Raw genomic sequence first — 25779 nt, 5'->3', positions numbered from 1 at the left:
CACTGAAATAAGGTCATGAAACCCATACTGATTATTTCTTAACAAGACTTTTGAAAATTGTATGACGTAGCCTAGAATATTTGCTCTAAAACTATGTGAAAATCACCCTGACTGCTCATTCAGAGAAGACAATATATTGATTTAAAATTTTTACGACGTGTTTTGTGTGAAAAAGCAATATGCGAAGGGGCGGATCATCTCATTAGTATGTAAGGCTTTTTACACCTGAGAAAGACAAAGACACACCCTAATGGCCCTATTAGGAGCTTATCAGGGCCCATCATTCTGACCAACCTTGCACAAAGAATGCTGCCAATAAAATCTATCGAAGAAGAAGAAGAAGGCACTGAACCTAGGAATACCAAAACAATGGCAGAGAAAGAGCAATCTAAATTTACAGTACCGGCATATGCAGTTAGTGAAGGCAAACCAGGCAAAAAAATGCCCCTTCCCCTCTGCTTGTCTCAGGTAAATAATGCGTCCTCTAGCTCAGCGGTCGGAGTCGCGCGTTCATGTGTTTTGGGGGCGTGGCTTTGGAAGAAGCACAGAAATGAGGGGGTGGAGTGAATGGAAATAATGAGATGTCTTTAAAACAGTCGTGAGAGGTCTACAGACACTCGATTTTGATACTTTCTTTTTCAGAGTACTTACATTTTAATTATGTATTGATATGTACATAAAGTTTAAACAAATTTGAAAAATAAAATTTTTAGACCATTTCTACCTACCCTGCCTTTAATATAGCAAGCATTTCCACTTCAAATGATGAATCACCATTAAACATCAAATACGTAATGCATTCACATCAGCCAAATGAAGGGGGCGCTCTCTGTTCCCATGACATCATCATTGATTACACTCTCCGCCTCAAATTGACTCCCTTTGACCTCAAGAATCAATCACTGCTCGTTCACTTTCACTACAGCCGTACCTTCATGAGCCAGAGGGGTCTTCATGTGTCCTTCAATCCTCTGGACAGCTCAGCAAAGCAGCTCATTATTTCTCCATATCTCAAAATATTACATAGAAAACATGTGTTTTTGTAGAACTTATAAATAACTTAATCATGTTTGTGGTCTGGCAAACCAGTATACCAATACAAAATTATTATTATTTAATAATAAAGTCTACTGTTCAAAAGTTTGGGTAAGATGTTTTCATGTTTTTTTTAAAGAAGTCTCTTATGCTCACAAAAATGCAGTAAAAACTGAAATATTTGTGAATGTAAATTTGTTAAATATTTTTACTTATGCAATTAAAAAAAATAATAAAATGTCTTTTTTTTTTTCCTGTGATGCAAAGCTGAATTTTCAGCATCATTACTTTGTGCTGCTTAATATTGTTTGTAGAAACTGTGAAGCATTTTCTGGATTCTTTGATGAATAGTATTCAAAGAATAGAATTATTTGATCGAAAGGTTAAAAAAAATGCATTTATTTGAAATAGGAATCTTTTGTAACATTGTTAAAAGTTTTCACTGTCCCTTTAGATATAGATCTAATGCGTCATTGCTGAATAAAAGCATTCATTTCTTTTTAGAAACATCTGCAGCTAAGAGGAAACGTTCTCAGAACTCTGGCTAACGTTCTGGCAAGGTTCTCTCAACGTTATAAACAGTTGTCTTGAATAAGGTTCTCAAAACATTAGCACAAAAAAAAAAAAAAAATTATACATCGTTCATGAAACGTTTTAGTTAGGCGTTCCTACATTTTTTTTAAAATGTTATTACTTACTTCTGTAGCACTTTATTTTACAATCCTGTTCCAGATGTACATACTATGTACTTATTATAATGTAAAAGATACATCATGCAGATGTGCTGGGACACAAGTGGAACCCTTATTACTATGAATTGAATGAACATTCTGGGGAACATTTAGAAATAATTTTTCCATAACTTAATGGGAACATTAGAAAATGTTCTTCGATCATATTCTTGTTAGCTGGGCTCCTGATCCCAAACTTTTGAACGATTGTGTGTATTTCATTTTATTTAACAAAATATCCAGGATATTTACATATAGTTCTTGATGAAATACCAAGGTGTATGGTACATCAGCAAGTGGAGCCTCTTGACTGCAAGATAATGAACATTAGGGTCAAGTTGGAGTGACCCGGAAAGCTCAGCCAAAGGAAAGATTACATTTGCTTTAGAAATTGAATTTGAGGGCCGGTTAGAGTAGAGGAGCATAAATAAATGAGGCATCTGTGATCTGTGTGTCTGGCCGTGTGCGTTATTAGATTAGAGCTCTAATCAAGACACTCCAGAGGAGAATTACACACTTTACACCACTCTGGGACACAACACAGATGGCAGGAGAGAAGACTGGCTTAACTTCGTATTTTAATAGGAGGAAACTGAAAGGGATTTTGCATGAGATCATATCTACTCAATGCTGTTCTTGAAGGACAAGTTCGGTATTTTACACGTAAAACATGGGTTGGGGTGCTACCACAGAAACTGAAAATTCTCGGGCCAGCAGCATTTGTCCAAATTTCAATCTTAACCATTGTATTTCATCAGAAACGATCTGAAAACAGGGCTTTAAGTGTAAAATACCGAACTTGGCCTTAAGATGAAGAGCACCGTTTGTGAATGTGAGTATGTGCTGCTGTTCAACCTATTTATGTGTTGTGAGTGAGTTGTAGGTCATGATTCGATGGTCTTGTATGATTTAGCACTAGCCTTGATCTTTGCATTTGAAACTTGCTGAGGGTTATGTTTGGTTTTTGGGGGGGATGTGGTGCAGAGGGGGTGTTTGGACCATCCGTCACCCTTCTCACCACCCCAACACACATTCCTGGTAGTTGTCAGCACCTCTCGAGTAGCCGTCAGACCTCCCACATGCTCTGCTTCTCTCTGTACATGTAGAGCCGATGTGCATGTGTGTTTGCAGATGTTTGTGTACATATGCATTCTGTATGTGTGTGTGAAAAGACTGTTTTAAAGCTCTACTTGACAACAGTAAACCTTTAGAGACCAATATCAGCTAGATGTGTTTTTAGTGACTGAAGCAGGAAAAGAAGCGTTGGTCTTGGCTACCACAGCTAGGTTTCCATTCAAAGTTGTGAATTTAACTTTTGTGCAAATTTGACAATGAGAGAGAATTAAACCAAATCATTCTGATGACAGACTTTGACTCAGGCATTTCAAAATGATCAAACCAACGCTTGAGATGCGATGCGATTGGTCCGCCGGTTAGTCCGGTTATCCAATCACATCCTCTTTTGAATAAAAGAGTTTTTTTGTTGCTCATCGAGGAATGTTTCCTTCATAGTCTATGCGCATATCTAAATAATGTGTCCGCCTCAGTTGAGTGGAATACGTTTTTATGTGTATTTTTTAGTATTGTTGCACATCTTGGCATTTCCAATCAGCGTTTTTATGCCAAAATGCGCAAAAAAATAGATGAAAACATGTCGTCTGTGTTTTTGTTGCATAAAACGTTGCATTTCTTGATATTTGGGTCAGTCATAAGATCACGACTTAAAAATATATTTTTGAAAACAATTAGGAAATGAAAGTCATTTGCAATCATCAAGAGTAAAACAGATACGGGACTATTTATTTTGGATTATTTAGATATTTTATTACGTTTATTCAATTGAAACATAGGCTATTTAATTCTTATCGTATTCTCTGTTTATTCCATTAGGATCCTTTAGGATTATTTGCTAACTATTATTTAAATTATATTAAATTGGGTTTTTTTGAAACAGTAATAATCTGAGATGTCTCTGCCTCAGCATTTGACACTAAGTGTGACATGTTGACACGTAGAGTGAGGTATATCTTCAGCAAACGATGCTCCAGAATGCATCTCACAGCTAAAATTATCCCCCCCCCCCCACACACACACATCGCTGACTTGATTACAGCGTCGCAGGACGTCCTCTGGGCTTCAGTGTTTATGAGCGCGCTTCACCTGTGAAAGCATTATGGCTCTGAACGTGAGGATGTACGTCCCAGAGAGACGCCACAGCAGGTCGTCCGGCCATCACTACAGAACGGTAAGAGCTCACTGCTGTGGAGATATCTGTAGGCAGTCAGCGGGGGATATATTTACTGTAGATACAGTCCAGACTTACCGCGCAAGTTACTGCAAGCTGAGCCGAAGGACTTTTAAGATGTGTGTGGGTTAAGATTAGGACTGGAGGTTGCGTCTAAAGTTAGTACATTTCAGCCAGGTCAGTGAAATATAAAAAGCAACAAGTGGTAAAAGTATATGACTGGTCAAGTTCTGTGTGTTCTGTACCATTCCATTGGCATTTACTTATATTAGCCTATACAATTTGTAAATCTTTCTGGTCTCATGTCGGATGTTATTCAAAAGAAAAACTAATTGTCTTTTACGTCAAGTCATTCCTCACCTGATAGGATTGAATCAACAAGAATACATTGGATTTTACAGATGAAAGTAATGTTTAGGGGTCAGATTAGGTAGAAAGTTTTTGTTTACTTTACTCTTGAAGCTATTATTCATAATTCATCTTATTTATTTATTTTCCAAATGCTGTTCCTAAAATGTTTTAAAATATGAATGCTGGTGTTAAAGATTTTGCTGAACAGCATAGTTACACTACTGTTCAAAAGTTGAGGGTCAGGATTGAATGTTTTTGAAAGTTTCATATAAGGCTGCATTTATTTAATCTAAATATTGTCAAACATTATTACAGTTGAAATAACTTTACTATTTTAATATTTACTTTTCAGCATCATTACTCCAGTCTTCAGTGTCACATGATCCTTCAGAAATCATTCTAATATGCTGATTTACTGCTCAAGAAACATTTATTATAAAAGTCAATGTTGAAAACATTGTTCTTTGTCTCAGAAAGTGCACAAGAACAGCATTTAGTATTTGAAATAGAAATCTTAAATGTCATTTTTGCTTCATGTAATTCATCCTTGCGGTATAATTTTTTTATTTTTTTTAAATAAAATCTTACTGATCCCAAACCTTTGAATTGTAGTGTTAGTCCACAAGAGAAACTAGTAGAAAACCAGCCAGAATCAGCATTGAAATGCATGCTGGTCTAAGGGCAGTTATCTGACCTAACGTTCACCTCAGTAAATGATCTATTGTAATTACTTTAAAGTACTATATTATTTAAAGGCCTCTCTCTTGTGCACCTGAATGTAAGCTCTGTAGCTTCTGCATGTCGTGCCTGTGGGAACAATTCTGTGTCTGTGACTAACACGGGCCGCCCTGTTATTAGTGTTTGACATGAGAGCCTTTGTAGTTGAACAGTGTTCGACCTCCCCGCTTCGAGTTTAAAGATGAGTCCAATTGACAGCTGTTGGTAAATCGTTGAAAACTTACACACTGAGGATATTCCCGTTTGATATTCCCCGTCTTACTCACACAGGTAGTTAAACACACTCATCAGCAAATGCGTGCAAGAGCCACCTGTTCGTTTGTCAACAGATCACCCCTCAGGAACGTCTGTGAACTCTGAGAACAGCTCATACTCGGGTCAAGTGTGTGTGTGTGTGTGATTAACACAAGCAGTGGGACTGAAGTGTCCTGCCTCAGTAACATCATAAGTGATGATTCAGAGGGCATACAGTATATGGAGGTTTGTTGTTAGTAATGGCTTTCCATATGGAGGAAAACATCTCAATGGAGATGTTTCATACAGATATGTTAACTTCAAAAGTCGTTTTTTATTTTACACATAAAGAAATGCACTTTGGGGTCGGTAAGATTAAAAAAAGAAAAGAAAAAAGTATTCTGGTCAGCAAGGCTGCATTTATTTATTATTGAACAAACTAAAAACTAATATTGTGAAATGTGTTCTCTTTTTATATCTTTTCAAATGTAATTTAAGTAAATAAATAAATGTACATTCAGAAATATGCTAATAATTTGTTGCAGTGGCCAAGAAAAGGTGTTTAATAATTAGATGCTTTCTGTTGTGGAAAAAATTAATAATGTAAGAATATGCCTGGGAATACAATAGAAATCGGGATCTGAACACTTTTGATTTAATGTGATTAATGCATTACATGCCAAGATCACTGACCTTTCAGCCAGTGAAACATCAAAAATGATACTGCAACTTTAAGACATTGATACAAATGTTAACATGGTCTTAATGCTGTAAAGGACTAAATAACAGATCAACTAGATTCAATACGGGTACCCATTTCGGTAGTGTTTACATGGCGGTGACCTGGTTCAGTCTGACAGACGAGTGTCATCTGTAATTTCCTCAGCATTACTTCTCTTTTGTTGCTTGGAGGCATGTTTACCCTTACCTTCACTTCACTGTCTTCCTCAGCTTTAATCACATCTGACTCACTTAGCCCACTAAACTTCAAAGCATCAGATAGATGGATATGTACATTTCTCCATTGCATTGGTCATTGCTCTCTGTAATTATATGGGCTTTGCGGGCCGTTTGAGTATATAGACGACTCCAGCGAGAGCGTGTTTATTTTGATGGTACAGGGACTAAGGGTGCACCTGTTATTTCCCATCTAGGAAACTGATTCCTCACATGAGTAACACTGCAATAATACCAGCAGTCTTTATTTACTCATGAAACACACCACACATGCTTTACAACCCCCATGTGGGAATGTGTTTGAATACTGCCAGGCCTTTGATTGTGTGTGGAAAGCCTGCACCTCATACAACAATAAAACAACTCTCTGAATCATTTAAGTGCTGTCAGTTGTGTTGTTTAATTGGGTATATAGCCTATAGTATTATAATTAGTTCATTGAAATTGTGATGTTGAAGTGAAAAAAACAAAACACATTTACATACATAAAGAACATGTAAAAAAAAGACAAAAAACGTGTTACATGTCAGCTTTTCCTTTATTTTCCATTATTTGGGCAGTTTTAATGCTCGTTGCACTACGTGTTTTCCGCTTTCCTTATCTTGTAACGGGACGCGGGAATGTTTTTTTGGACAGCAAACAACACATGACTCCTTTCAAACCCATTCAGAGGTTTAATTTAAGCTCCCTCGGGGTCTCCCTCCTCCTGTCCCAGTGAAGGGGCTTTTCTGTGATGTCAGACGAGAGAATTCGAGCATTATTAGCGCTGAATAACTTGAATAAGACACAATGGAGTTGGTTTGAATAGAGCGGAGTGACGCGGCGAGGCGAGGCGCTCAGTCTTCACCAAGCGGCGGTTACGTATGTCGTCAATCCAAGTTGTTTAAAAACTTTTTTTGATGGATAGATTTATAAGCGAGGTTTCTCTTCTCGTCTTGACAGATCTACACGGACTGGGCGAATCACTACTTGGCCAGGTCTGGACACAAGCGTCTGATTAAAGACCTGCAGCAGGATGTGAGCGATGGCGTGCTGCTGGCGGAGATCATCCAGGTTATCGGTGAGCGATTCACTTTCTCTAAAACAGGCAAAAACAATTGAGCAAAGAATTTCTGTGTAAGATGTAGCCTACATAAACTGCATAAAATATATTTCAGTAATGCTATAATTAGTATAATTTGTTCGCTAATAATTACTTTTCATTTAATCATGTTTATATATATTATTTTTTGTACATAGACTAATTATTTAAAAAAATACATCACAGAGTATTATAAATAAATAAACTGTGACATGTGATTCATTATATATTTATGCATGTATATTTGATCAGTACTCTCGAGTTTAAAGCATACATTTATTATTATTATTATTATTATTATTATTATAAAAAGGATGATATTTTGCTTCCTTCCTTCATTCATTTATTTATTTAGATTTTCTTGTGTTCAGTTTATCGATTTATTAGACTAAAATTAAATAATATTGGAATAATATTACATACAGTAATCAAACTATTTAAAATTAAAAATGCAGAGTAATATAAATACATAATTTGTGACGTATTATATATATATATATACATGCATTTTTCACTGCATTTACTTTTATTTTTATTAAATTATATTTGAAATGCATTTCAAACTATTTGTTTGTTTGTTTGTTTGTTTGTTTGTTTGTTTGTTTGATCCCCCTTGAAAACGAGATGATTGATCTCAAGGGGTTTATCCTTAAGAATACATTTGTTTTTTTATTTATTTGTATTATCAGCAATGCTTTCACCTTTTTCAGTCACTAATATTTTAAGTTTGATCAAACTGTCATGGCTCACTGACACTGTTAATTACCGCAGTAGATCCACCTAGTTGTAATAGGAGTTTTTATTGCTTTAATACTACATACTTCTGAGTGCTCAGTAAGAAAATTGATCCTTGCGATTCTTGCCATGGACAAAAATAGAGTTTTTCTTTACCTCTGTCCTCTAAAAATATGTTGTAAGAGCCGGAAAGCATTTGGTTTCTCAACAGCAGAAAGTGCAGTGTTGTGGGGTAAAGTGGTGTTATATGACTCATCATTGTGGTCATCCCAGTTTGTCCTCTTGTCTTCTCTATATCTCATGGGAATGACACACTGGCCAATTGAAGCTGAAACCTGACACGGTCTGACAGACACAAATGCTGCAGGCAACCAATGACACGATGCTTCACATATTTACTTTTTCATATTAAAGGGAGCTGATGGCTTTCGACCAAAAACGTTTCAAAAGGAAATGTTCAAATAAGAAAATGTTTGTAATGGTGACCATAGGTGTCATTTACACTGGGGACGCTGGGGACATGTCCCCACCACTTTTTGAAATGGCTGATTTTGTCCCCACCACTTTTTGAAAGCATTTGGTTAAAATGTTCTGAAAAATGAAGCGAACCAAGAAATGTTAAAGGTTTATTTATCAATTATCACTTAAAATATTACTAAAATCCATATTGCTATCACACGAGCCAATGGCAATTAAATGCACAGATGCATAGTCAGATTAAAGATTCACGAACAGAAGATTGTATTTGACTTATGCTGCATACACATACGCAATGACAATTATGCCTACTGTAAATATTACAACTATGATTAGAGTTGTTTGCATAAAATGCACCGCAAACATTCACATGTTTGCCCTGTGATAGGCTACGATTTATCTCCATAAATACTATTTTCTCAATTCTGCGCATATATTTTTACTTTCATCAATTGCTCGATCAATATTATCATCACATATTTTACATTTACATTTTTTACTGTAGGTAGGCTACCTGTAAACAATTTAATATAGGTTAATAAAGTTGTAACCTTTAATATAGGTTACAACTGTTTAACTCCCCCAGAGTTAAACAGTTGAGTTTTACCGTTTTGGAATCCATTCAGCCGATCTCCGGGTCTGGGGGTACCACTTTTAGCATAGCTTAGCATAATGAATTGAACCGGACAGGACCATTAGCATCTCTCTCAAAAAAATGAACAAAGAGTTTAGATATTTTTCCTATTTAAAACTTGACTCTTCTGTAGTTACATCATGTACTAAAACCGACGGAAAATTAAAAGTTGCGATTTTCTAGGCTGATATGGCTAGGAACTATACTCTCATTCCTGCGTAATAATCAAGAAACTTTGCTGCCGTACCATGAGTGCAGCAGGCGTAATGATATGACGCAGCGCCTGCCGCCTGATAATAGGCTACCGAGCTGGGGACTATTTTCAGGCGCTGCGTCATATCATTACGCCTGCTGCACTCATGGTATGGCAGCAAAGTTTCTTGATTATTACGCAGGAATGAGAGTATAGTTCCTAGCCATATCAGCCTAGAAAATTTTTTACTTTATTGATTCTGCTTTTATTCGTAACGCAATGGACCGGTCAACGGGACATAAATTAATCCTTAAAGGATGGGACATTTGCACAAAAATAATAAATAACTTACCGTAGCCTATTTTATAAGTCGCTCCAGAGTCGCATATCAGTCAAAAAATGCGTCACGAGGAAGAAAAAACATATAGGCCTATAGCTTAAGTCGCACTGGACTAAGTCGCATTTTTTTTAGAAATTTATTTCACACAAAAAAAAAAACATATAGGCCTATAGCTTAAGTCGCACTGGACTAAGTCGCATTTTTTTTAGAAATTTATTTCACAAAAAAAAAAAAAAAAAAAAAAACATTTTACAGACAGTTCTCCATTATGGACGTGAGCACGTCTAAAGCGGCACTAAACGAATGTTTTAAACTTTCACAGAGACCTCAAACTGAAAGCACAAAGCCTGTCTTTACATTTAATTTCATTTTGTATTAATTGTATCTTAATTTTAATCGATGTTTCATCAACAAATTGTCTGGATTTAATAAGAAGTAGCTAAATATAGGCTATTAGAAAATAGATAATCAGGACACGGAGGCGCTGGCGAACCTGGAGCTCGTCTCATAATCAACCGAAACTCAGCGTAGGCCTATAAGGTAGCCTATTGCCTCACAGACCTGAGACATAGATAGCTTGAAATGTCTACTTTTAAGCAGAACAATTCAAAACGAAAGAAAACAGACTGCGCTGCTTATGTAATTCGTATGAAATGTGCATTTCTCTCTGGCGCTGCGAAGATCGCGATTCGTCAACTTCATGGCTATAGCCGACACTGACATAAAAAAATAACTGTTTTATTAGTAAATAATTAAAATGTATCCTGCTATATTTTACATATTTGCCTGTTCCTTACAAAACACTAACAGTGAGGTTTTTGACTTTTTTTTTTTTTTTTTTTGCAGCTGCAGACAAATTCTTTCACACACACACAATACACTCTGCGCTTATGTTTTAAAATCATAATTTAACATATATAACAATTTTTAAATAGCCCACTTAAAGTGTTTATTACAAATAAATTACTAAATGCTAAAAAAAAATTTTTTAATGAACTAACATATGCGTTGCATTTACAATTCTGCGAAAACGGCACCCCCACTTCCCGCGTCCCTGACTCTACGTTGTTAGAACGTGTTAGAAATTCCATGGGACTACCGCTCCTTTCCAGCTTCATGGATTTGCGCTCTGGCCTGAGCAGGAATGGATGGACATGATGTGCTACGTTCAGACCTCGAAGTGTTGGGGAGGAGGTTTCATTCATCCATGTATTAGCCAGCTAACATCGTTAGTTCTTCTTGACGTTTTAAAAATTTTCAACTTTAAGAGAAGATGTTGATCAACAGTACAGGTAGGGGAGTTTTTATATAGCATATATTTGCACTGTGATTGATTTAGTTAATTGTAGCCGATTAAGTAATTTACAGATCAATAAAAAAAAAATTGGCTTTGTGTGTGTGTGTGTGTACATGCGAGAGAGAGGGCCTGCTTGCCATCTTATAGTTTTAAAATAGTTTGGATGTTAGTGTTTTTTTTTTGTTTTTTTGTGGCATATGACAGTATTTGTCTGGCATACGCTATGCCCAGATTTTTTGTCCCCACCACTTTTCAACACAAACTGACGCCCCTGATGGTGACAGTAAAGATATTTAGAGCTCACGCCAGTTTACAGGCCCCCAAAAAGTATTTGGACATTTAAAATGTATAGAATCATCAGTGTGATTTGTTTTAAAGAATGATATGAATTCTGAGGTCTAGAGTTTATTTGCAGATACCACTTTAATATGTTTTTAGATCTAATGCAATGAAATGAATGCACTCTTTAAGTATTTTGAGGACTATAGTTTAGACCTCTAATGCTGACCTATATACTGATAAAATAGTGATTAAATAAGAATTTTTTTAGAAAACATGGCCATACAAATGGGGAAAATTGTGATGTTTTTAATGCAATTCAATTATTCAATGCATTTTTAATTGTAGCTTAAGTGTTTCAAATCAAATAATGATTATATAACAAATTGTTTAGAAGACATGGCAACCCAAGTGGTAAATGTTGATGTTCATGTGATGTTATATATTATTATTATTTTTATTTCAAATTGTGATATTAAAGGGAAATTAGAAAATACCATGGTATTTGCATGTTCACCAAAAAAAAAAAAAAAAAAAAAAAACATGGTAAAAAATAGTTTTAAATCAAAAATATTTTTTTTATTATATATATATAAAGAATAATATAAATTAATTCTGAGGTCTAGAATGTTTGCAGATGCCATCTTAATATTTTTCTATCTAATTTTGATATTTCAAGCAATGAAATTTGTGGCTTACGGATTTTATATAAAATAATAATCAAATAACATTATAAAATAACGATTAAATAACAAATTGTTTAGAAGTTATGGCAACCCAAGTGGTCAATTGTGATGTTATATATTGTCATTTTTATTTTAAGTTGTGATATTAAAGTGAAATTTGAAAATACCATTGTTGGTCAAAAATATATAAAATATGATTTTTTTTTTTTTATCAAAGAATGATAAATTAATTAATTTGTTTGCTGATGCCACCTTTTATCTATTTTTTAATATCTATACATTAAATCAATGCATTCTTAAATGTGGTTAAAGTATTGTATATAAAATACTAATTCAACAACATTATAAAATAATGATTAAATAACAAATAATTTTAAAGATGGCCACCCAAATGGTTCTCCTGTAGTCACAGAGTCCCTCCACTGAGACAGAGCGTCTCAGATGTCTCTGTCTTCCATGCTTACTCACCTGACATCTTACACATTCCCAACACATTTTCCCACAGCGCAGGAGGTAAAGGGATTCCGGCAGGCATGTAGCTGTCATTGTAGGCGTGTGTGCAGTTGTCATCTGTGAGCGAACGGCCCAGTTTCAGCTGCCGTGGGGTGAGGTTGGGGGGGTTTGGGCTGGGCCCGTCGGGATGCAGTCAGTCACCCTCAGGAAAACCCCAAATCAGTCGCATCCCAGCAGGCCCTGCCACACAGTTGCTCAAGCTGGATCTAGTTTCCACACTAGGGGTCAAAACTCAGAAAGGACATACTGCACTTCAGGCTTACAATTAAGGAAACCTGCCAACTTGTGTTCTTTGGTAAATTAATTTGTCCGTATTTCTCTCTTCTTTTTTTCCCCGGATACTGCAGCAAACGAGAAGATTGAGGATATTAATGGATGCCCTAAGAGTCGTTCTCAGATGGTAAGGACTTGTTTTATTGTCTTCTGGTTGGTGTAATTTTTGATAATTGGTGTATATGTGCTTTAAAAGGCAGTGGTATGTCTGTCCAGGGAAACACTAATATATTGGACGTTCAGAATCGCTTTCTCACAGCATGCTTGGCGTACAGTATGGACTTGCACTTTAATACTGTTATTTTTTGCTTCTCTTGCGGTCTTTCTTTATAAACATCTGGGGGTAGTTTGGCAGAAACTTAAAAAACTCCCGAAACCATCAGTAAATGTATAGGTTTGGAGGAAGCACAAGCCCGATTATAGACATAAAGAGCTATTTTAGCCAAGCCTAGCTAAGCAAAACAAACTGTAGAAGTCTGAGGATCACTGGTATCACACATGAGCAGAGAAGCAGCGGTTGCTTTTGACATGTCTCCATTACAAAGGCAGCTGTCAAGCCTGATTGGACGCAACCAAGGAATCATTTTCAAAGGGCTTTTTTTATGGCAGATTGATCCATACGTGCGTTTTGTTATTTCTAGAGGTTTTGGATAGTAATGCCTCCGTTGAGGCATTGCTCTTGTTTTGACAGTGATGGGACCCAGCTGAAACCGGCGGATGTTGGGTTTGGAGGCTGGTGTGCTGCGATCTTTGGCCGACTAGCTTCACTAGAAAGACAATGCTCCTTTAGTTGATAAGGAAGGGAATCGCCAAGAACGTAAGGATTCTGTAGTTCACCCATGAATGATCGTTTACTCACCCTCATGTTGTTCCAAACCTGTATGAGTTTCTTTCTTCTGCTGAACATAAGAAGATATTTTAAAAGATTGTTGGTAACCAGACAGTTGACGGTTGCCATTGACTTCCATAGGAGGAAATGAAATGCTGTGGAAGTCAATGGCTAAAAAAGAATTTGGGCTTCACTGGTTGCACTGTACGTTTTTGATGGACTCCTAAGAGTCAGTCTTTTAGCAGTCACTCCACACTGGCCGATGTATGTTTCCCAATAGCTATGTTTCCATCCACCTATTTTAATGCAAATGTTGGGATATCTCATAAAAACGCTGGATGGAAATGCCAAGATGCGCATAAATTCAAAAAAACGTGCATTAAAAATCGGTTGAATCTGATTATTATTTTATCCGATAAGACATGCACATAGATTACGAAGGAAACACATTTACTGAATAAATCCCTCGATGAGCACCAAAATACTCAACAGAGGATGTGATTGATTGGATACCCGGACTAACCAGCGGATCAGTTTCATTGCACAGCATCCCAAAGTCCGTCCTCAGAGTGATTTGGTTTAATTCCCTCACGGAGCGACTCACGTGACTGCGTTCACAAACACCAGGCATCCGAACAAAGTCATTTATGATGTAGGAAAAAAGCTGCAACTTCCATTTTTATTACAAATCTTTTGCGCCAATTTCCCAGGAAGTGACGATTTTGTTTTTCTAGAACACATGGGATGGAAATGGTGCTTTATTCGCAACTGTTTTATGCGATATTCAAATTTTGCGCATATGTTAAATTCGCAACTTTGGATGGAAACATAGCTATTGTAAATGCGACCGAATAGTTAGAAAACGAATGCATTTTTGGAACCTAATATTTTGAAAATCAAGATTTTTTTTTATTAGGGATGCACTGATTTTGGCTGATTTTTCTTATTGGGTCTATAACGATAACATTAAAAATGAACGTATATCGGCCGATACCGATATGGTGGCCGATATATCGCGCATCCCTATTTCTTTTAATAAAATAAAACTGTTCAGATTAAGTACTAGTACTCGTCTCCCAGCCCTAATGGTTGACCAGCTTTACAAAGAACGTTTGCTGGTAAACAGATGTGTTGAAGTAGATTAGGAGTTTTGAATGGCTGGGGTCTGATCTCTTTTACCCGTCTCTCTCACTGACTTCCCCTTTCTCTGGCTCCATCAATTAGCTCCGTCCCCTTAGCAGCAAATCGCACCATAATTTACTACTTTTAGACACACACAGCCTTTGTGTTCCCATTTTCTCTCTCTTTTCCTTTTCTTTGCTCACAGCTTTCTGTCGTTCTGTAGCTGCGTGAATACTCCGGTCTTTTGAATTTGGTCGTCTTCTATATCTCAGCCGGTGGTAACTGTATAAGCATGTGCGTATATGCACTTTTTTTTTGTATGTCTCAGCAGGCATTCTGCATCTCAATGCAGTTTTCCTGTGTGTGAGTCAATCCGAAGCTGTTTAAATTCCAGCGTGTGTATTTGTTTATGTGCTTGTGTGTCTTTAGCTAGGAAGCAAAACACTGCTGGAAGCAGGTGCAAGCAAAGCCATTATGCAAATATCATCATTGTGTGTTTTTATCAAGAGCGGGAATTGCACAATCGCTCAGTGAATGGGCCTCTGGCAACAGCTTACACTGGACATACAAGCACTTGTGTTGATTAGCATAAAGCTCCATTCGGTTGAGGAATATCTCTGCAAACGCTAATTGCTGACATGATACTTAACCTCAGCATTCAGATGGGTAAATATGTAAACACATTAAAATAATCAATGGAGGTATTTGGGCTCATATTGTAAACTAGGGAATTTAAATGCATTTGTCTCACTTGCTTTCGAGGACCATAATATTTGATGCAGCTCAGCATATGTTAACTTTTATGGAACAGTTTTGAGTGCTTAGCATGAAATGTGCCAGGCAAGCCATTTTACTTCCATAATGCATCAGGAATGGGTGTTATAGGGCTTTAAGAGGGCTTGGTTTAAGAAAGTTGTTTCTAAGGTTGAGCAATTCATTACAGTTTGATGAAAGATGAGGCAATAAGATAAGATAAAAAAAAAAAAAAAAAAAAAAAGCATTTACTGGTGGGTCATGCACAATAAGACCAGTAAAATAAAACAAACCAAACAAACTGAATGGTAATGATTTTATGTTTTTGAAAGAATTCTCATCAAGGCTGCATTTATTTGATCCAAGATACCGTAAAAACTAGAATATTCTGAAATTTTATTACAATTTGAAATAACTGTTTCCTATATTAATACTTTTTAAAATGTAATTTATTCCTGTGATGTCAAAGCTGAATTTTCAGCATCATTACTCCAGTCTTCAGTGTCTCATGATCCTTCAGAAATCATTCTAATAAGCTGATTTGGTGCTATCCTATTTATTATCGTTAAAAACAGTCGTGCTGCTTCATATTTTTGTGGAAACTGTGATAAAAAATTTTTTTCAAGATTCTTTGATGAAGAGAAAGTTCAAAATATCAGTATTCATTTGAAATCGCTATCTTTTTGAATATCTTTTGTAAAGGTCTTTACTCTGACTTTTCATCAGTTTAATGCATCGCTGAATACAAGTATTATTAAAAACAAAACAAAATTGTTACCCTAAAAATTTTTTTTTTTTTTTTTTTTTTTTTTTTTTTTGCTGCTGTAATTGATATTGCATTAAGTAATTCACAATTGTTCTAAGTTCAAACAGTGTGTGTGTGTGTGTGTGTGTGTGTGTGTGTGTGTGTGTGTGTATAGGTTTGGCTTATACCAAATGGCCTCACTTGTATAGTGAAATATTATGACAACCGACTAGTGAGGACATTTTACTGGACCTTGGCGTGTTTTTATTTAAATCTAATCTAGTGTTTTGCACGTTTTTTTGATGGGTAGGTTTTGGGGTAGGGGTGGGGTTAGGTAATAGAAAATATAATTTACCAGATATAAAAACAATGGAAGTCTATACAATGTCCTCAGTAATGTAGTGAAACAAACGTGTGTGTGTGTAAGAAATAGCCATTCTTAGTTCATTGTATTTACAAACTACCATTTATGTGAGCAGTTTTTGAGCTATGTAAAGCACTTATCGCTGTACTATCAACTGCTTAAAACCTTTTCTAAATAAACGTGGAGTGTTGGTTTCTATTTAAACAATATATCTGTTACCCCTGGATATTTGGTGTTCGTTCGATAGCCATTTTATCAGTCTGGGCTATGTCATCAGATTCTCTCGTTCACCTTTGGGATTGTTTTTACACCTGTTTGTTCCGTCTGATCCCTTTTAGACCATCTCCTCCTCCCCTTTAAACCACCCAGCAGTGCAGACAAAGCAAAGCAAGCTGCTCGCTAGATACGCTGCGTTTTATGTCCAGGGCTGTTGACACAGGACTGCTAAAACACACAGGAAATCTCAGTGTTGTAACTTTACTGCTGGTGCATATTGACACAAAGATGGTTGCTTCAGCTGAGTCATTCTCTGCTCACATGTCAGGTGGATGTTAGCAAAGCAGAGCAGAGCACTTTGAAGTGGGAGAAATTACTTTTTAAGGACAGAAAATGATGGGAGAGGAGAGCGTTGAATATACAATAGGCCTTTATAGCATGACCACTTTTCTGAACTCTCTTGTCTTTTGTTTTGTTAGTTAAGGGGAATGAATTATAAGGGGAATGATTGGCACGCTAATCCAATTTGGTTGTCTGTCAGTCATCACAGGAGGTTGTTTGTGTGGGATTTGTGCTCAGGATGTGGAAGGAATCAAAACTCAGGCCACATTCTTTGGAGGAGGCGTCCATCACTGCTTGTGTTTTCCTCTTCTTTTTCTTTTCATAAGTGATAAAAGTTGGACAAAATTCATTGTTTGTGTTGAGTAATTGTGAGTGTGAACTACAAAAAAAAAAAAAAGTTATATATAAATATATATATATACAATTACAGAGCCCCTAAAGGGACCTTTGCAAAAATAAAAATATACAAACTTTAGTTAGTTTCTCAGACCAGAGATAGTTTCTCGTGCGCACGCGATAGTTTCTCGTGAGCTCGCGATAGTTTCTCGTGCGCACGCGATAGTTTCTCGTGAGAACGCGAGTTTCTCGCGAGCTCGCGATAGTTTCGATAGTTTCTCGTGCGCTCGCGATAGTTTCTCGTGAGCACGCAATAGTTTCTCGTGAGCACGCGATAGTTTCTCGTGAGCACGCGATCGTTTCTCGTGAGCACGCGATCGTTTCTCGTGAGCACGCGATCGTTTCTCGTGAGCTCGCGATACAGTAGTTTCTCGTGAGCACGCGATACAGTAGTTTCTCGTGAGCACGCGATCGTTTCTCGTGAGCACGCGATAGTTTCTCGTGAGCACGCGATAGTTTCTCGTGAGCACGCGATCGTTTCTCGTGAGCTCGCGATACAGTAGTTTCTCGTGAGCACGCGATACAGTAGTTTCTCGTGCGCACGCGATCGTTTCTCGTGAGCACGCGATCGTTTCTCGTGAGCACGCGATAGTTTCTCGTGAGCACGCGATAGTTTCTCGTGAGCACGCGATAGTTTCTCGTGAGCACGCGATAGTTTCTCGTGCGCACGCGATCGTTTCACGTGAGCACGCGATAGTTTCTCGTGCGCACGCGATCGTTTCTCGTGAGCTCGCGATAGTTTCTCGTGAGCACGCGATAGTTTCTCGTGCGCACGCGATCGTTTCTCGTGAGCACGCGATAGTTTCTCGTGAGAACGCGATAGTTTCTCGTGCGCACGCGATAGTTTCTCTTGAGCTCGCGATAGTTTCTCGTGAGCTCGCGATAGTTTCTCGTGCGCACGCGATAGTTTCTCGTGCGCACGCGATAGTTTCTCTTGAGCTCGCGATAGTTTCTCTTGAGCTCGCGATAGTTTCTCGTGAGCACACGATAGTTTCTCGTGAGCTCGCGATAGTTTCTCGTGCGCACGCGATAGTTTCTCTTGAGCTCGCGATAGTTTCTCTTGAGCTCGCGATAGTTTCTTGTGAGCTCGCGATAGTTTCTCGTGAGCTCGCGATAGTTTCTCGTGAGCTCGCGATAGTTTCTCGTGAGCTCGCGATAGTTTCTCGTGCGCACGCGATAGTTTCTCTTGAGCTCGCGATAGTTTCTCGTGAGAACGCGATAGTTTCTAGAAATCGAAATCAAGAAAACAATATTCTTATTTAGCAAAAATGCTTAAAATTCACTGGCAACATTGAAAACTGGAGTAATGTCTGCTGAAAATTTGGCTTTGCTATCACAAATTATTAAATTATTTTAACATTATTTTACACTGAAAGTATTTTTGCACAGGACACATTTTAATTTTGCTTTATTATACTTTACTAGGGTCTTAACATAAAACAGTCAAATGTTACAGTACCTCCTCCATCAGTTGCTTTGACCTTATTACCTATTTTGAGATAAAAAAAAAAAGGCTTCAGCTTTTTAATGATATTATTATGTTTTTACTACAAGCTGAGATATAATCATTTAAATGTAGGGTGACTTTTTTTTTCTTCAGTGCATAAAACTTGTGTTTCTGGGTCATAGTAACTCTAAATTATGTGGGTTTTTTGTGTTTTTTTGTGTGTTTTTTGACATTTCGCAATAAAATACTTCATTGTTTGAAAACATAAACTAACTTTCAGAGCTGAAAAATGCATAGCACATCTTTTTGACATTAGACAGGCACATTTGAGCACATGACCACCACATTTACACACCAACAACACATATATTAAGAAGTAATAAGGGGGAACGAAGATTTTATTCTAAAACTGGAAAGGATCACAAAATTTGATCTGAGTGGTTAAAGTTTATCAAACAAAATGATTTTAATATAATTTTCACATTTAAAAGCATGATATGACAACTTTAAAGGTTATTTAAAGGTCTTTAAAGGTCCATAATATTGATGGCATCAGATATGTTTGTTTAATTGATTTTATTCTAATTCATTTAAGTGTATTATTTATGCAGTATTTACTGCCATTATATAACATGACCAGTTCCCCTGTCAGTCATCACCTTTAAATACACACATTCTCTCTCTCTCCTCAACTCTAACTCACTTACACATAAACACACTTACACACAAGGAGGATTTTATTAGAAAAGCAGTGGTGATGAAAAATATAATGACAGAGAGGGGGGAAAAACAACCAGAGGGAGAGATGGAGACATATAATAAGAGAGAGTTAGTGTGGAGGGAGTCTCATATAGAAGGAATGTATCCGGTATATGTTCACATGTGTGCGTTTAAGCATGTTTATGTGTTTGAGACAGACAATAGTTCTCTCTCTGTGTGTGTGTGTGAGTGAAGGTGTTTGTTTAGCAGGCCGTCTCTGCCCTGTTGTGTTAGACACTATAGAGCCGCTGAGGAACAGATACACTCCTACAGTCTCTCACAGGTAACATGCAGCGAGCTGAGAAGCAAATAAAACACTCTTTCTTCAGGTACGGCGGCGTATTGCTTTAAGGACTTCCTGGATTGATTATTGACATAGGATACTTACGAAACGTGGAGTAAGATAGAATTCAAAATGCTTTTATATTGTTATTCATAATATAGACATGTAAGCTGCGTTTAGTCTGTAAATGGGAAAACAAATAGATTTCTAAGTACAAAGCTTATTTGTGTTTTAATTGTTTCAGTATTATGGAAAGAACTTACATGGCATGTTCGGAAAGTTTTTAACATACTTTTAAGATCTTTGGCCAGTATTTCAGGCCATAAATGTATTTGGAAAAAGCTTTAACAAAAGTGCATTATTACAGTTTTTTTTTTTTTTTTATAGAATGAAATGTATTGAATGATATTTGGCCGTTTTGAGATTATCAGCATCGATCGAATGCTTGGCTATTTTTACAGAGGTTTGACTTCCTTTTGTCATTTCCCAACATCATACTATGAATATTTTTTGCTTATTAGATTATTGTAAGATTCGGTTAGTAACATTCTAACATCCACATTATAGAAACCAACCGTGGAAGTCGATTCTCCCATACATTACGCATTAACATTTCTGTGGCTTATAAATACTAGCGTGTGTTTGCTTTCGGTTTAAGTGCTTTTTATGCTCTATGATCAGTTGTTTGCTTTTATTCCAGTAGGTTCTGATTTCTATTGACCCAGTGAGTTTTTAATGCTGCTATTATGAGTGTCATTCAGAGTGGCGGTTGCTGTCATGCATGACCTGCAGACCAACAATCACAGAAGACAATGTTGTAATATTAGAGCTAAATTGCCCCACACCCCATTTTTTTAATGCATTCATATTGACTTGATATAATATTATGCCTTGTTGTAATTCAATTCACAGAGAGTTAAAAATTATAGATTCCATTTCACCCCTCTCTCTGAGGTATTTTTATTTAGAAACGTTATTTTTAGTCCAGGATGTCTGGAATGTGGTTCCTTCAAAGGTTCAGTGGAATCTAGAGCAGATTCTTTACTCACGTTTCTATATCTCCCTTGACCCTTCAGACCAGCAACTGTTAGCTGACAGCAACTGGGATATAGTCAGCGAGGCTGAAATGTGTTGCTATAGCTGACATAACTGACGCGTGTGCTGACTAACCCATGGCAGATGACCAGTTCTTTAATACAGAACATTGGCATTAAATCAAAGTGATGCTCTTAATTATGTGGTGGCCTCAAAAATATTGCTTTTACAGATTTTACATACTGCATATTTTTTATATTTACCCCCAGGGTGTTATTTACCTTTATAAAGGCCTTTAAATAATATATATATATAATTTTTTTTTTTTTTTTTTTTTTTACGTATTAAATGTATGCATCACTTTTCATGTCAAATTCTTACATTTGATCAATAAATTCAATTATGATAAGACACTATGGGGCTGTTACCAATTTACATTGTAAAATTACAACTGCAATAACTCACCAAAATGACATATTTTAGTGTTTTTTGCCATAAAATAGCTTGAATGTAACTCTACACCCTTGCCTCATTTAGTATACGCGGTTCTATGAATATGTAAATGAGCCCCGCCTCCACTCACTCACACCAGCTCAGAGATCCACTCGTTAATGATCACACGTTGACGTGATTGGTTACAAGGTAGTTTGTGACGTCAGAAAAAAACAGCGATTTCAAACCACATATTTAGTTCACTGCAGTTTTAGGAAGAAAATACTGAGCAATGGTGTTGACTTATGAATTTGCACATGGTTTGCACAAACACCACATAGACATATAAACAACATTAAAAACTTGATTTTCACTACAGGGGGACTTTAATACATTTTTACAAATAAGAAATGTTGGGAAAAAAAATGCAATCATACTTTAAATCATGAAATTAAACCGCCAGGAGGAGTCATTCATTCAACCGATTCGTTATTCAGATAATCGTTATTCGTTATGCAGTAACAAAACACTCACCTGTCAGTCAATAAATAAGAAAACAAAGTAACTTGCATTACTTATTTGAAAAAGTAACATTGTTGTAAATTTAACAGTAATGTGTTACTTTACTAGTTACTTGAAAAAGTAATCTGATTACATAACTTGCGTTACTTAAATTGCGATTACCAATTATGAATAACCTCGACCCTTGAGTACTATGGTAAATATCATTAACATATTCCTAGTGTGACACCACATGACCTTTAAGTATAGCCTATTACATCACTGTCCTCTCAGCCAATTGAGTGACACTAGGATACGGCTGGGTCAGCGTCGTGGCCTCGACGGCGTCTCCTAGCAACAGGGCACATGTGATGCCCTCGACGATTGGGAGCAAAGGCTTTGCATACTGCTTTGACTGAGCAGCCAATCTATGCTCTCTGATAACACTACTCCTAGAGTGAGTGAACGTCCAGTCACGTATTCAGACAGAGCAGATGTGAGGCTGCAAGGACACAGCATCTGTTTTGAACTTAACCGGTCTGTGTTTGTATGTGTGTGTGGGTTTTTTCATTATCTTTTTAAATGATCGTTACAGTGCTTATCAAAATATTCTCTATTAATTTCTCTCTCTCTGTCTCTCTTTAGATTGAGAACATTGATGCCTGTCTGAGCTTCCTAGCAGCCAAAGGTGTGAACATACAGGGACTATCAGCTGAAGGTAAAAAGCCTAAGTATGAAATATGGTATAATTGGAAGTAAAATTTCATAACAATTTAATCTCAGTTAGTTGCTAAGTCAATTACTTTACAAAATACGGGCCTTTTTTAACAATGTAAATGCTGGGGTTATTTTAAACTGGGTTATGTTGTTACAAGTTTGACACTGTTCATACTTCACCCGGGGTTAGTCATTTAGTAGTTTGGGTAGTTTCCTGGGTTAATGTTTTTATTTGCATATTTATGTGGTGGAAAACATTGATTTTACAATTACAGCACACAATTTATTACTTAATGTGTTTCCCTTCACGTTTGTCTTCGGATTTCTTCAAGTGGACGACGCTTAATACAGGTGTAAACGGTCTAAAATGTTTTGAGCTTGTCCACTTTTGACCACTTCCAGAGATAGTCGAAAACACATTCGACCGGATTGATTTCGTAGTGTAAACGCTCATGTGATCGAATGTGTTCAAACACCCACAAAAGACCGTCTACTCTCTGTCTACTGACTTAATGTGGAAACATTATGGGAAGAGCACTAGCCAGACTGGATTTATACTTTGTCGACTGGAGACCCAAGTTTGGTTTGAAGATGAAAAATGTACCAAGCTCAATGTTCTCTCACCATTCCTGATTTCTAACACACACTCACAGCGTTCGGCTGGTCTTGCGGCTGTCAGAGCGGAAACAAAAGCTCCTGCTCTTCGTATGTTTTTCAGTTGTCTCCAGTCGTGTTCATATGTAAATTGTGTGAGCTTATTTCTTCCATTAGATCGAAAGATCTGAAAAAACCCATACTGTACATTTACCCGCCCATAGACCCTCCCCTCATAGAAATCAGGACAGAAGTGGTTGAAAGTGGACAAAAACAGAATGTGTCTCCCTCGTCTACTTGTGATCCAATCGACCAAAACTCATCGTAATACCACGTGTAAACAGGGCCTTATTCCCTCAGACGCTGCACTAAATAAAGGCCATAACAGTTTATTTGACTATACAAAGCACATTCATATTTAACGGTGCTTGCAATTAGCGAACATTCTAATTACTTTGAGAGAAAAGTGTCTGCAGAATGATAAACTGAACTGCAATCTCTTGTTGAACGTCTCTCCCTCACAGAGATCCGGAATGGAAATCTGAAAGCCATCTTGGGACTTTTCTTTAGCCTGTCGCGATACAAGCAGCAGCAGCAGGCGTTCAAACAGACACACACGCAACACACACATTCACACACTCCCTTAAGCCAGCAGAGCAGCGCTCCGGCCCAGCTGATCTCCACCTCGCATGGGACACACACCTCAACCTCTCACACACACAGAACACAGGCAGAGATGCAGTCCAGGTAAAATATCTATCTATCTATCGATCTATCTATCGATCTATCTATCGATCTATCTATCTATCGATCTAACTGTGTCTGTCTGTCTGTCTGTCTGTCTGTCTGTCTGAATGTCTGCCATTCTATCTATTTATCTATCTTTCTGTCTGTCTGTCTGTCTAGCATTCTATCTACAGTATCTATCGTTCTATCTATCTGTCTCGTTCTATCATTCTATCTGTGGTTCTATCTAATGTACAAATGTTATATGGATTGTTTGTGGATTGATGGCAATCTATCTGAATGTGTTTTCATTCTCTTAGCTTTGTGATGTTGTTAGTCATCACTGTCTGTCTGTCTCTCTCTCTCTCTCTCTCTCTCTCTCTCTCTCTCTCTCTCGTTCTTCTCTTGTTTCTCTTCTTCTTTCATTCTAGGGATGGCTCTCAGACTAAACTCAAGTTTTCCATTGGTCAGAAAAAGTCTTCTAGGTAGCGCTCTCACTCCCATCCTCCCTCTTTCCTCCTCTGTCAACCTGCTTGTCATCACCCTCCTCTTCCTCACTTACTCTCTGCATGTTATAATGTGGACTAATTCTGCCCATGTATGAACAGGATTGTTCTGTCAAACTAACGCAAATATTAGAACTGGCCTCAATGTATTCATTACAACAAGCATTGACCAGTACTTATTATTTGCCTTGTATATAATTCATTATAAAATATGTTTATTCTAACATCAATAATGCCTTACTTTACAGTTATAATTGTGCTATCTTCTCATAAATGTAAACGCCGTTATAACTAGAGTATTCTGCATTAAAACACATGACCAACACAATATTACAGGTGTTTTATCATGCGTTGTTATAGTTAATTACATTATTTAAAGCATGTGCAGGTCATTTGTTTTGTAAAGTTTTTATGGGTATTATTAAGCAAAGTTTTTATCTGTGAATAGAGTTATTTAAGAAAATCAAACATTGCAGTGTTTCTCACATGATTTTGTGAGGCAAATCCTCAAGGGGGGTTCGGGGGCATCCCAAAATTAAGCTCCAAGAAAAGCTAAATTATTTAAAGGGGACTCAACCTTCATTTTAGTTTTGATATAGTGTCTCAATCTACATTACATTCACACTGGTGTTTTAGGAAGCCAAACAATAAGAATATAATTCTAATAATAATAATTTTATATTATTATTCCTATTATAGCATATATAGTAAAACAAATGCACTGTAAAATGAAATTTCGTAAGTATATTATTTTACTTTATGGTACAATAGGGAAATTGCAATACTTTTTCTCCTAATTTCTTCACTTTCAAGAGATGAACTCTTTTATTTTGATGTAAACTGCAATTTATTTTTTTTATTTTTTTTACCGGTTTACAAACGCATCTCATTACAAATCTAGTGAAATGCTGTTATCATCTTTCCACAAAAATGCTGGAAATTATGCTAATGTGAAAATAATGCATAACTGGTCCCTGCCACGCATGCTAAACTCACAGCACATGCAGAGATGGAGTTCACTGCATTCATTCACTGTGAAAACACATATACTTATATACATATTTGATCAAATCACAGTCTTTTGTGATTTAATTAGGACACAAAGTCATATTGCCCTTTCGATTTTAGCTCATTTCACAGATACGTTGCCAACGCAATGGCGCAAGAAATAATGTCCAATTCTGGTGAAGATTTCCTTGAATAAATTCATCCA

The 25779-nt window shown here is 36.8% G+C and overlaps 1 protein-coding gene across 1 annotated transcript in view; it reads left to right on the top strand.

Moving 5' to 3' along the window:
* The window catches only part of nav2a (neuron navigator 2a), a gene marked incomplete at its 5' end in the record, with an annotated part of 219686 nt that overhangs the window by 132499 nt on the left and 61408 nt on the right, over nucleotides 1–25779 (top strand). The window contains 5 exons of the mRNA XM_084405293.1: nucleotides 7234–7351; nucleotides 12874–12926; nucleotides 22669–22741; nucleotides 23859–24081; nucleotides 24492–24545. Of these exons, the coding sequence (XP_084261419.1) occupies nucleotides 7234–7351; nucleotides 12874–12926; nucleotides 22669–22741; nucleotides 23859–24081; nucleotides 24492–24545 (521 nt within the window). The remainder of the gene's footprint in view (nucleotides 1–7233; nucleotides 7352–12873; nucleotides 12927–22668; nucleotides 22742–23858; nucleotides 24082–24491; nucleotides 24546–25779) is intronic.

Source organism: Rutilus rutilus, assembly GCF_951802725.1.
Source record: "Rutilus rutilus genome assembly, chromosome: 3".
Lineage (NCBI taxonomy): Eukaryota > Metazoa > Chordata > Actinopteri > Cypriniformes > Leuciscidae > Rutilus > Rutilus rutilus.
This window is presented reverse-complemented; position numbering and strand designations above follow the sequence as displayed.